General features: G+C 40.4%; 1 protein-coding gene across 2 annotated transcripts in view; it reads right to left on the bottom strand.

Annotated features, from left to right (window-relative positions):
* Nucleotides 1-14,405, bottom strand: part of plxna1a (plexin A1a) — a 266,208-nt gene that overhangs the window by 218,695 nt on the left and 33,108 nt on the right. For both annotated transcript variants that reach the window (XM_039651985.2, XM_039651986.2), the window contains exon 3: nucleotides 4,227-4,409. In XM_039651985.2, coding sequence (XP_039507919.1) covers nucleotides 4,227-4,409 — 183 coding nt within the window. The remainder of the gene's footprint in view (nucleotides 1-4,226; nucleotides 4,410-14,405) is intronic.

Genomic DNA, 14,405 nt, shown 5'->3' with positions numbered 1-14,405 from the left:
CTACTCAAGGGCACTTCTGAGCAAAGTCAGGACTTTGAGGGAGAAAAAAAAAACCTGCAAGCACCTGGATGAAAGTGTGCTTTCCTCACAGATGTCCAATGAGCTTCATAGCCAGGGGCTCTTTCAATCAAACCCATCTGCCAGTGCTTTATATGGCCAGATAAAGCCAGGGTACACATACGTAAACATTGCTTAGCGAGCTGCCTTGCTATATTCTCCCAAGATATGCAGTTACCTTCTAAGGAGACATACGCTACAGAATTTGAACCAATATTCAAACTCCACATGCAACACAAATACACTTAAAGCGCACTGGATGCTTTACATTAGCATGTTGCTAAGCTAATAACAACACTCTGACAAGCATAAAAATACCTAGCACACAAAAATTTGTGAAAATAGTACAACTTTTTTTAGCACTGAAATACAACAACAAGACAAATATTTAAACTTGCACATCTGCTAAAATTGAATTACATGGAAGTCATTTTTGAATTTACAGCTTTAAAATTCGATTCAAGTAGGCAGCACATTAGATTTTATGAATTACTGTAGAACCAAGCTAGAGTAGATAATTAGATAATTAAATACAAATAGAATATGAGAAATAAACATGAACATATAAAATATTCAGATTAAATTTTTATAAATATAAAATATCAAATTCATATTGGGAAGGTTTTAGGATTCAGTCAGGACACAGAGGCAGAAACTGACAGTATAACAAAATGATAAAGAGGATATTTTACGTGCTCAAGGAGACGAACAATGAACAGACACAGATTGAGACAGTAACACGGGCACAGTGCCCACTATAAGAGAGGAGCTGGATGTGATATAAATTTCGTCTGTGTGAGAGAAAGAGAGTACTGGCGGATTCAACTGGAATTTGACAATGAGAATATTAGGTTTTTGCTAAGAAAAAGAAAAATCACAGTTACGACATGTTGCAGTCAGTCTTCCTCGTCCCTCAGGTGTGACGCTTCATAATACCACTCAGAGCGACTGACCATCCAACGAACTTCTGAGGATTCGTTCCGTTCTTTAAAGCACGCTTCCTAATCACTGCCACCAATCACTACTTCCGACATTCCCGCCAAGGACTACAAGATGTTGTCAATCATTAATCGTTCTCAATCAGGCGAGATTTCCACAAGGAGAAATCACTTCCTGGCGCCACGACGCAACCACCCCCCACCCCACAAGCCTTCCTTCGTGCTCATTGCTTCCAAATGTTATCTGTAATTACCATTCGCTCGGCAAATTAGCTCAAATCAGATCATGCTTCTTAATTAAAGTGACATTTCAGCAGTGGAGGGGGTACACGTGTGGCTGCGCTAACATGCTAATTAGCCACGCTAACGTGCTAAATGATAAGTAACCTGTAGACCCTCCAATAGTATTTAGCTTCACCAAGGGAGATCTTCCCTAGGACCTGCGGATCAGACCTGCAGAGAAGGGTAGGTGGACATGACATCAACGTGAATGACTAGTTATTCACAAGCACCTTAATTTCAAGCTCAGGGCTGAAAAGACACATTAGGGAATCACTACATGGCGGTTAGCACATGAACTCTGCCGTCGTAGATATATAGAGTTCTGATTAAAATAGTTATGACTCAGGTTGCGAAAAAGTAGTCTCATCCCATGCATTTTCAAGCCGCTTTATTAGCTGTTGTCTTCAACGTAGAGTCGGACAAGCTGATGCTTGAGGTTGGAGGGTACAGCTGATGCCAAGGAGGCAGACATATTTATGCATAGAGGATTTTTTATGGGTATTTTCGCTCTCGTGAACCCTAGTAGTGGATTCTATAAAATGACTGACATTGACCTCCTGTTTATGACACCCACAGGGGCCACATTTCATAGCAGGGTCACACAATACATCTCATAAACAATACATACATGCATAACTATCGCCGCCTTCTCACTCTACATAACCCACCTGCATAATATATGTGTATATATAATTATCCCAAAAAAAAATTAGCTTAAAACATTACAAAATAAAAGTGTAATTAAAAAAAAAATAGACAAAATTACAAAAATAAGTACGGCAATAACCAAATAAAATACCAAATAGAAATTGCCATAACATTATTTTATATAATATGAATATGATTTAATGTGAATTTGAACATTACAGAGAAACGGTGCTTTAACCATGAAAATAGACACTGCATGTAGACTGATTCTGTCATGTGCCATCACATTTATTTATGGTTAAAGGGTTAGTTCACCCAAAAATGAAAATTAAGTCATTAATTACTCACCCCCATGCTGTACCAACCCCGTAAGACCTTCGTTCGTCTTCGGAACACAAATGAAGATATTTTTGATTAAATTTGAGAGCTGTATAACTACCACATTGGCTGCCTAAGGGACTGCCTCTTGACGGCCCAGAAAGTCAATGAAGAAAATGTTTAAATATCCCAAGTGACTACCGTGGCTCAACTATATGTTTATCAAGCGACGAGAATACTTTTTGTGCGAAAAAACAAACAAAAATAACGAGTTTATTCGACTATTCCTTTTCTTCCTTGTAGGCCAGAAACGAGACTTCCTTAGATTTCCGCGACGCATGCGCGAGAATTGCGATCTGCTTACACTACTTCAGTTCAATTCTCGCGCATTACGGGGTTGGTACAGCATGGGGGTGAGTAATTAATGACTTAATTTTCATTTTTGGGTGAACTAACCCTTTAAAGCCCTTTTTCTTGAATTTTTGCGACATTTAAAGTATGGATATAGAATGTTTGTGCTAAAGTGAAACACAAAAGAGTGTGTCTACATTTGAGAGATTTTATCAATAAATCAGCTATTTCAGTAACCATTTTGATTGCGGTAAACCTAAAAATCTTGGATGGGAATAGATGAACGGATGGCTAGAATTAAGTGATTGAGAACATAAAGGAAAAAATAAAAAAAATCGCTACAACTGAACCAAACAATCTTCTATGTCGCAGTCTAACAGCCCATCATGGGTCTTTGCTTCACAAACACTAACACACTCACACACACCCATACAGCTGTCTGCAGCCACTAAGATTTAGGCCCCTGATTATATATTCATACAGATGAATCAATAAGGCCTCGCAGCAACTGAAAGACTAGAGGAATTACAATGAGCCCACGTCAATAGACTACAGCTTTACATTTCATTAGGGCCAGACCCACACTTTAGCACTAAATGAATAGCAATAAAACAGCACCGCCGGCACAAACACACATCCAAGATCCAGAGCTGGTCCATCTCTTACAGCTCGGCTCTTGAGAGCTCACCCATATTTGGCTAAGGCTCTGCAAAGGAACTGGATTGACTGACGTGGTCGAGCACTGAAAGGAGCAGGAACTAGATTGGTACTCAATTAACTGACACGGTGCCATCAACATTATGTACATACACCTTTCTAGCTTTCACCTCATTTGGAACCTAGACACACACAGTCTATGTGCACACGGGCCATTGATTTCTGTATAATGACACAGGCAGTGCTGTCCAACTTGGGGCCGCTACAGGAAGAGCAAGGTGGAGGAGAAATGCGATTCCGATCATGGGATATCACTCGACATCCGCTGATCCCCCCCTCACCACCCCCGCGCACAACCTATATCCAGCCAGCGGTTTAGACATCACACCGGGGTCATATACAAGGACTGAGACAGGATTACTGCATACTTCAGCACAAGCACGTTTGTGTAGAAGTGTGGGTGCGTGTGGCTGGTTTTCATTTTCTTGAGAGCAAATGTGCCTGACTTTTAGTAGTCTAATACAAATAAAACAGTACTTTGGCGGTACCAAGATTCACTGATGGTATCACTTGGTATTACCTTGGTACTTTGAAACCATGGTTACGTATGGTATTTACATAGCACTGTGAAATATTTCAAAGAATACAAATGTTATTACAATCATTTGTATTAGTGTTCAAAACCAAGGTATATTATTTTAGTAATCATGTCAATCACGAACAAAACAAAAAAAAATACCGTACCACTTAATTTTGAAGTACCTAGGGATTCCATGTAAACACTATAAATACAGAAATGTCCTATGACGAAAATATATTTATAAACTCAAAGATCAAATCTACTCTATTGTCCAACCACAACATTATTTCAGTCCGACGAAGACACCATACTAAAACCTTTACGAACATTACGACATCAAATGAACATGTGCAATCGCATTACCTCCAAAACCAAAAATTAAGCATGCGACTCACCTTCTTCATCCTGCCGCTACGGGTGCCGGTGAAGGCTACGGTGTGCCCGCGATAATCATACGCCGCCACTGACGTCATCCCATCGTCTTTGTCCAGGAACAAAGGGATCCCCTCGATCGTAGTGGTGCCCCCTAGAGGCTGGTTGAAGTCCTGGCCACAAAAGTTGTCATCTATCTGCAGAGGCTGTAGGGAGAGATAAGTAAAAGGCAGAGATGTTAAAGTAGTTAGTGAGTGGGAGTTGGGAGCGATGGTGGCTGGTAAGTATGGCATTTTCTATCATCTTAAGCTTCTGCAATACCAATCCATTCCTTTATATTCCTTTGGGTCATTAAAGGCATACTGTATTTTCTGTCCTACTGAATCAGCCAGAGGCCCACACTCATACAGATATATCGCAGGATGAGTCCTAGTGCTTGTGCGGCTAGAAGAACGACGGAAAATATAGAGGACCTGAGGGAAAATCATTCTCAGCTCTTAACTCCTTTATGTGGACATGGCCAACATCAAATGTCGCAATTGCAATTCAATGCCTAATGCACAAACAATCCCTTACAGTCCCACACAATGCACAAAGTGTCCTAGGAGACGTCCTCCCTTTTCTGGACGACAGACTGGACTCATTAGTAGAGACAAAAGTGGCCATGACCCATAGTGCCCCGCATGGCTGCCCAACGGTGCCCCTCATCCTTCACCCAGCGAGGGGTGCCGCTGCTGCCAAGGATGACCCGTTCCAGGCAGCGGGAAGGATATTCAGGCTCCCGAACACTGTAGTGGACCAGCGCTGTGCCCTACAACACAAGAGAGCATGTTCTTCCCAAACCCCATGGGAGATGCCGAGATTTGCTCTGTAAATAGAACGAACAGAAGGGGATTGGACAAACAGATCAAGTGCATCCCTAAGGTTAGCGACCGTCTGGGTCACACCGACCACCCTGCACCTACTGTAATTACAATCGGCCGGACTCATCTCCTGAGAGAAAACGTTTGTTGCTCACCATCCGCAATTATTGCCGCTAGGTGTTATTCTCAGTTAGATGAGGAAACATTATGTTGGCAGAGTTAATGACGCTGATAATGGCGGTTAATGCAAGCCAACCAATGATGCTGGAAATACCACTTGCGTTAGCAAAGCTTGAAAAGTGCTGGCAAAGACAAGGTCGTAGGGACAAGCTACGAGGGTGTCAGGGTGTGCAAAAAATTCAGATTTAAAGAACTGAAATATCACAGGAAGTTGATCTGGAAAAACAGGAAGGTGAATGTCCTAAATTGCAATTCCACACAGCATTCGGGGAAAGGAAGTGTTCTTCTGATTTATTTTGAGTCTTCTTCCTTACATAAAAACTTCAAATGTTGGCTACCTCAAATTACATTTAGGTATTGACATTTTATAAAGCAATCTCAATTCAATTCTTACTTAATTTAGAAAATGCTACACATGTATACAGCACTAAACAAGCACATTTAAACGCACAGCTGAAATGTATTGCTTTTACCTCCTATTCAGTGCCCCATTTAAAAACTGCAGAAATAACAAGGCAGTCACCCATAGCCAGTGACCGCGACTGGCAGCGATGCATTTCTATCAGAGATTCTCCACTATGCCTCATGTAGATTTCGTCTTTTTACCCTTCTTAACTCAAATTACAGCCTCATTTTGGGGCAAAGGGAGAGGGGACTACATAATGTGGACTGCATAGAGGAGGAGCTGATGGGTGTCCTGACCCGAAAAGGAATTTCTCCCACAAATTTCGAATTCGAATCAGGGAGTTAAGAGACACGGGGATGTTAACAAGTTAAACACAGACACCATGCGACCACAGTTTTTTGGGCTGGACTGAGAGTGTCATCTTCAATATCCGTGGAATGTGAGGGGGATGACAGCTGAGATGGAAGGGGGCTGAAATGCCTCTGACAGGCTGGACAGGAAGGAGATGTCTCAGAATTCAGTCAGAGAGCATGAACAAGAAAAACTTAAGAGCCCATCTGTGCTGCTGCCACTGAAGATCAAAACTGACTCTACATGATGATATTTTCCCCCAACAACTGTTCTCATGTCAACAAACTTACTAAATTCCAAATGTATTATTTACTCATTTCGGAATTCAGAAGGATGTTTCAAGCTGACCTTAAAGACAAAATTCTGTTATCATGCTGTTCTAAAGCTGTGTGACTATTTTTCTGGAAAACAAAACAGGATTTTTTTTTTTTTTTTTTTGCAAACTACGTAGTGCTGTCAAGCTCCAAAAAGGACAATAAAAGTATTATAAAAGGGATTCATAGAGCTTGTGCATTATATTCCAAGTTTGCTGAAGTCATAGAATAGTTTTTATGAGGAACAGAAATTATTGCTAGCGACTGATAAAACTCCCCTTAGGGGAGAGGTTGACTGCTACAACTGAATCGCTGAGTCAGTGAGTTGAACCATCATCTGATTTGCTGTAAAGACCTGATTCTAAGAGACAATTGATTCAATAATCAGACATGGTTACTTTTCTTATGCTAAGGAGAGCTACAGTACATCACTTCAGTAAATAATGACGTTGACTTTTGGCCTGTTCCACATCAAAAAACAAAACAAAAAAACGATCACATGATTTCAAAAGACTTGGAATATAGCATGAGTCATTTAAGCTGTAAATTATGGTAATTTTTTGGTAATTTTGGAGCTTAACAGAAGCAATCCTCAATCACTTTCATTAAACAGAAAAGGCCCATTTTCACCTAAAAAAAAAATCTTCCACAAAAAAAAAGTCAGTCCTACAGGTTTGGAACGACATGAGGGTGAGTAAATAACAACAGAATGTTCCGTTTCGGTTGCAGTAATTCTGTCTAAAGTCTAAAAATACCCATCAACAGCATGGAAGGTATAAGACAAGGAAGCTGTTGTGTAAATGTATTACCTAATAAAACAATGCCCTCTTATGAGAAGCACAAATATTACCCAACATTCTGAGTAAAGCCTGGTTGATTCAGTTTAGCTGATGACTAAGCACCTGATTTCAAGTGACCCAATGTAGACCAGTGGGAAAGAAGAATGTGATGCCAACCCACCTCTGCTCACTCACACACACACACACACACACACACCTCAGAGAGCAGCTGTAATCCTGATGTCTTATCGTTACACCATCTGATCGATCTCAAAGCAGACACGATCCAACTCTATCCTCTATCAGTCCATCTCTTTCTTTTCCTGCCTCTCGATCTGTCCAATGATAGCCTTAGGGATCGATGAGGGAGGCAGGATTTGACAGAGGGGGATGTGATGGACACGTCTCAAAGGGTTAATCTGGCAGCATGTTTCTGAGATGCCGCAGGCCTGATCCAGAGAGACTGACACCTGATGGATCAGGTATTTTGGGAGAACATACACAAGAGAGATGCAAAGTTCTCAGTCATCTTTTAGACAGATGAAAACAGTTGTGCTTAAACACACTTTGGTAATATTCCATTTTTAATTCAATGCATTCAGATGTCACTCTCACAAAAATACCAAAAGGAATCTGACTTCGGTTAATCATTCATATTATTCTGTTTAAAATTTGGTTAGTCATTATTAATATGTGTGTTCTGAGACATATACAGTATATATATATATATATATATATATATATATATATATATATATGAAGAGTTCAGATGCAAAAGCCTCTAAGTGCCATTTGAAATTTTCTTCTAAAATGATCATTTTTATCGAGCTTGTATATTTAAGTTCAGTAATTTCACTTAAATGGCAATGAAGATTACCTATTAATTGTCATTTAAGTGAAATTAATGTCATTTAGAGGCTTTTGCAACTGAACTCTTCATATATATATATATATATATATACACACACATACATATATACACACATACATATATATACATATATATATACATATATACACACACACACACACATATACATATATATACGTATATACATATATACACACACACATATACATATATTTATATATATATATATATATATATATATATATACCAAGGTGGGCAGCCATGTGACGAGTGTGTTTGTTTACGTATGTGCTCGATTGTCCTTAAACGCGTTTCTGTTGATGCGTGTCTATGTGTGTGCTTGTCCTTAAATGTGTTTGTAGTTGGAACACATAAATGAAGATAAAGAGAGGCTGCCAAAATCTTTGGACGCATGGCCTAAGAGAAAGGGAGAGAGCGAGAGATGAGTGGAGGGATGGCAGGCTGCCAGCCTCCTGTTTTGATTGGTGATGGTGGAAATGCAGCGGCTCAGCCGTTTGCCCTTTGTTTCTTTCAAACAGCCAATGGAGGCTCTCTAATTGGGTCTTAATGGTGCTCGCGCTAAAGCGAGCCAGAATTCAGGCACTCTCTCCGCTGTTCTCTCTGGCATTAACAGCATCAGACAGGAGAACATCACAGATTCCCAAAGCATCTGAGGCTTATCTAAAAATACACGTCATATTAGCATGGCCATCATGAGCTCTCGTTCAGCTTTATATAATGGTGTTATTTATAAAGCTGCTTCCACTAAGCAATCCTATTGACCCTAAGTCCTTTAGTAGGACGTAATGTATTTAGGTTGTCCGTCCCGTCATTTGATTAAGGAAAATGCTATGACTTTCATGTAGCTCAACTGGTAGAGCAACACTGGAGGTCTCGGGTCTTAGCTAGACGCTAATGTTCATTCTGTGAAAAATCAAAACGCATTGTGTAGTTGACATAACATGTCTGTTGACATTTTATTTTACTCATCATTTACTCTTAAGTTTTTTCCCTATTTTTAAATATTTAAAAATCTTTTTTTTTTTGCATATATGTTTATCTCTAATTCATTGTAAGTGGTCAACTGTTTTGTTAATCTCAATTAACATGAGCTCATAATAAACCACATGTACACTACCATTCAAAAAAATCAAGGTCGGATGCATTTATTTAATCAAAATACAGTAAAAACAGCTAGTATTGTGAAAAATTATTACAATTTAAATAACTGTATTTTTATATATTTCGCAATCCAATTATTCCTGTGATCAAAGTTGAATTTTCAGCATCATTACTCAGTCTTCAGTATCACATGATCATTTGCTGCTCAAGAAACATTTCCTATTATTAAAATGTTGAAAACAGTTGTGCTGCTTAACGTTGTGGAAACCACAATACTTTTTTTCAGGAGTATTTGATGAATAGAAGGTTCAAAAGAATAGCATTTATTTGAAATAGAAATCTTTTGTAACAATATGCATGTCTTTAATGTCACTATGAATTAGAGAGTTCATTTGAATAAAGGTATTCATTTCTTTAAAAAATATTTGAATATTATTACAGTATATATTAATAACATTGAACGGTAGTGTTTGATTCTACATTCTGTGGGACTGCTTCCAGTTTCTGCAGTCCTGGTGCCTGTTCCCGCCTGTCTTCCTGTAAATATTTAAGCACACATGCTACACAACTGACAAACAAAGTTTCTTTTCCACATTTCATGACTTACAATAAGGTTAAGTCATTGACAGGCTGTAAGATGACAAATGGTGGTTTATACAGACAGATCACACATACATTCACACCCATAATACACTCTCACATTCACCTGCACTGTGGTTCTGCTGATTACCCAATACCCATGGCATGGCGTTAAGTCAGAACGATTTATCAGTCTACGCTTTCACCTTTAATCACCTGTGGACTCTCTCTCTTTCAGTCTCTCTCAGTCTACATTCCCCTTTCACTCCAGCCCCTCTTCTGGCATTAAAAAAGGCACTAGATCTTTATTGTTTGACTTTATAATAGTCGTGGAGTGAGAGCAGGTGTTCACTGTGGGGATGCAGTGGAAAGTGTGCACCGCTGATCTTCTGGACTGGTTTTGAATTAAAGCTGTACATTTTTAAAAAAAAATACCCCTCAAAATGATATTAAAATGGTGATTTATAGACTTAAGAGAGAATGAGTCATTGAAAAGGAGCGAGAAATTACAGAACTCCACACTGCGATTTACTCTGGCCAAGTATTGTAATGTAATCTCACGGGACAGTTAAGTCTGTCATAATGACTATTTGATAGCAAAACCTAAAAACGAAATGCACTCAAGAATCATTTTAAACGAGGTTGTTTCAAAACTATAACATGCCCAGACCACAATCTCCAAAAATATATATATATATGATGGATGGATGGATGGATGGATGGGTGGATGAATGGATGGATGGATGGATGGATGGATGGGTGGATGGGTTGGATTGATGGGTGGATGAGTGGATGGGTGGATGGATGGGTGGATGGATGGATGGATGGGTGGGTGGATGGATGGGTGGATGGATGGGTGGATGGATGGGTGGATGAGTGGATGGGTGGATGAATGGATGGGTGGATGAGTGGATCGGTGGATAAGTGGATGGGTGGATGAGTGGATGGGTGGATGAGTGGGTGGATGGGTGGGTGGATGGATGGGTGGATGGGTGGATGGACGGATGAATGGATGGGTGGATGAGTGGATCGGTGGATGAGTGGATGGGTAGATGAGTGGATGAATGGGTGGATGGATGGATGGGTGGGTGGATGGATGGATGGGTGGATGAGTGGATGAATGGGTGGATGGGTTGGATTGATGGATGGATGGATGGATGGGTGGATGGGTGGATGAATGGATGGGTGGATGAGTGGGTGGATGGGTGGGTGGATGGATGGGTGGATGGGTGGATGGGTGGATGAATGGATGGGTGGATGAGTGGATCGGTGGATGAGTGGATGGGTAGATGAGTGGATGAATGGGTGGATGGATGGATGGGTGGGTGGATGGATGGATGGGTGGATGAGTGGATGAATGGGTGGATGGGTTGGATTGATGGATGGATGGATGGATGGATGGGTGGATGAATGGATGGGTGGATGAGTGGATGGGTGGATGAGTGGGTGGATGGATGGGTTGGATTGATGGGTGGATGAGTGGATGGGTGGATGGATGGATGGATGGATGGATGGATGGATGGATGGGTGGGTGGATGGATGGGTGGATGGATGGATGGGTGGATGAGTGGATGGGTGGATGAATGGATGGGTGGATGAGTGGATCGGTGGATGAGTGGATGGGTAGATGAGTGAATGAATGGGTGGATGGATGGATGGATGGATGGATGGGTGGGTGGATGGGTGGATGAGTGGATGAATGGGTGGATGGGTTGGATTGATGGGTGGATGGATGGATGGATGGATGGGTGGATGGGTGGATGGGTGGGTGGATGGGTAAATGGGTGGATGAATGGATGGGTGGATGAGTGGATCCGTGGATGAGTGGATCGGTGGATGAGTGGATGGGTGGATGAGTGGATGGATGGATGGAAGGATGGAAGGATGGATGGATGGATGGATGGATGGATGGATGGATGGAAGGATGGATGGATGGGTGGATGGATGCCCATGAACGCTGCTTGGGCGTACATGCCTTCTAAAGCCGAAACTATCTATAATATCAAAAGGCTGACTGACTGAGGCAAGTGCAACTCTAAGCCGCACACATGTGCTAATGTGTAGCGTGTGCGCTTGTGTCATTTAACTAGCAGCAGGCAAAAGCTGTGGGACAGATGTTCACATCTCCTCACCACTGACCTGACACCGCACAGTGCACACGCACCCCAGACACAGCCTGTTCACACTCGCACATACAGATTCCTCAGACCAGCGCCTCACAACACAAACACATTTCCAAGCAGAGCACAGAGGCCTGATTATGAGACTGCCCATGACCTGCTCTCGGCCCCATGGCATCTGGCACACACAGAACACACATGCACAACACTTGTGCTCTCTCAGTTTCACAGTCTCTCTCTCTAACACGGAGGTTAAGCGATTATGCATTTCACTGATCTATAAATCAACATAAACTGTATCGGAGAGGAAAGGTACAAAAATGCTTCCATATGAAAGCCGAAACAGTTTTTTTTTTTTTTTTGTTAGTTGGGTAAATCTCATAAAACCCGTCAAGAACTTTCCCACGTCATATTTTAGCAATTATAATCGGTGGAATAAAAAGCATATTGGAGGAGCGTTGAATTATTTTGCATCGTGGCATCATTTAAAGTGATAGTTCCCCCAAAAACTAAAATGTTGTCATCATTTACTAAGCCTCACGTTGTTCCAAACATGTATGAGTTTCTGTCTTTTGAGAAAATGGTAAACCAAACAGTTGCCGATTGCCTTCCATAGTTTGAGGGAAAAATATTATGGAAGTCAATGAGGACCAGCAACTGTTTGTCAGTTAATTTGATATCTTCTTTTGTGTTCAGCAGCAAATTGATTTTTTGTTCAAATATGGCCCAGAATCCCACACATATATTTTTTCTGAGATTTCCCCAGTTTGTCAGTATATTTGAGAGCAGTGTGATCTACAGTCCTCATACGGTTCAGATTAGGATAACAGAACAAATAGTTTGGCACGGCATCCTCAAATCTGCACTGCCTCTCATGAGAAACAACCTGTAGAGGCTGAATGATTTGCACGATCACACGTATGTTTGGCACGCTCAGACGTCAGAGCTTCCATTAAAAGCAGCTGGTCCGATTCTTAATATGCTGAGTAGGAAATGCAATTTAGGCCAATTTCTCAACATTACTGACCAACTTCCTGCCTGACCGTTTCCCATTAAGATTCCAGTGGACCTAAACGTGTGCCGAAACACAATGTGCCGAATGCATGTACCCGTGCATGACGTGTGTAATTATTTGGATCTCGGTTTGTCCAAGTATTGTTAGGATTTAAATACATAAAGAACAAATAAAGCATCTGCTTAAATGACCAAAAAAAACTATTTCATATTTTAAAACTAAAAACATGAATGACAGTGTTTCATGTCAATCTATATTACTTTGCATCATATTATATCTAATAGTTTAATAAAAGAATGAAACAATTTTATTAACTTGTGATTCTTATACAACGTACATATCTGCAAAACATTTTCACAAATATAATTATTTTACATATATTTTCCTATAACGTCTTCTTTAACATATTACGTGTATTTGATTGTTTAATATGTTTTCATTACACATGCAAGTGCAACTATTATATTTAGTCTGAATAACAAGCTCTTGACTGTTAACCAAATGCTGTGAGTCATACGCGCAAGCCTGTGTGCGTCTGATCTCTAAGCTCACGAAGCTGATCTGAGGCTTTTAACATTGTTGTCCCAGCAAAATCATCAGATTATAATCTACATAATCTAAAATTAAGCATCCCATAAACACTAATCCAATTACAGCGCAGACACAGACTTTCTCCCAAGAGCGTGCTGCATTTTCGTCTGGAATCATCTGTATTCAAGAGCTCCGCTAAGCTACGTTCACACACAGCTACAGAGTAATGAGATCTGAGATACATCTCTGTTGTGCGCGAGTACATGAGAAAGCAATGAGCGATTTCATTAGTTTCTATTCAGTGGCTCTATGGTAGCCATTTGAGGCCCCGCTGGGCACGTTCTCTTCGACAACAAGGCCATAAGAGGGACATAACATTGAGAGAATGTGAGTCTGCCGTTTGACGCCCGCTCAAGAAGAAAAACTGGAAACGGCACTTCAAGACTCAGCATGGTGAGCCTGCGAGCTTCCAACAGCACTATGCTAAAGAGCCCTGATCAAGCTAACATAATGTTTAGCATGCTGTAAAATGCCAATTTATATGCATTCTTAGTCCACACAAGAAAAAAATGCCTCTGGTGACCCCTGAAAAAGATAAATTAATTCATGATCAGACAGGAAAACAATAAATTGGCACCAAAAAGCATTTTGACACTTATCCGGCTTGTGTAATTGTCATTGTATTACATACAATTGTGCAATTAATATGTTATTTGATGTGATTAAGGCAGCATCCATTTTATTTTCCTGGCAAACAGAAAATTGCCACTTAAACCATAGATATCAAGTTTCTATCGTCATCACCGGCGGCCATCTTTTCACAGGCAAGCTGATGTAAGATGAATGGTCAGCACGAACACAAATACTAATATCTCGTTGAAATATTGACGGATTTACAAACGGTTTGGTTTAGTACAAACGTTATTAACGTGGCTATAATTATCTGGATGATTATTTATTCATACAATTATTATTCATAAGTATGCTGTGTCATAACTACTACTCTCTAACGTTTATAACAAACCAAACCGTTTGAAAATCGGTAGAAAATTGAGCAAGTTATGGTTATTT

This window comes from Pimephales promelas, chromosome 20 (assembly GCF_988280905.1).
Source record: "Pimephales promelas chromosome 20, fPimPro1.hap1.1, whole genome shotgun sequence".
In the NCBI taxonomy this organism is placed as follows: Eukaryota; Metazoa; Chordata; class Actinopteri; order Cypriniformes; family Leuciscidae; genus Pimephales; species Pimephales promelas.
The sequence above is the reverse complement of the archived record's forward strand: the minus strand, read 5'-3'. Positions and strand labels throughout refer to the sequence as shown.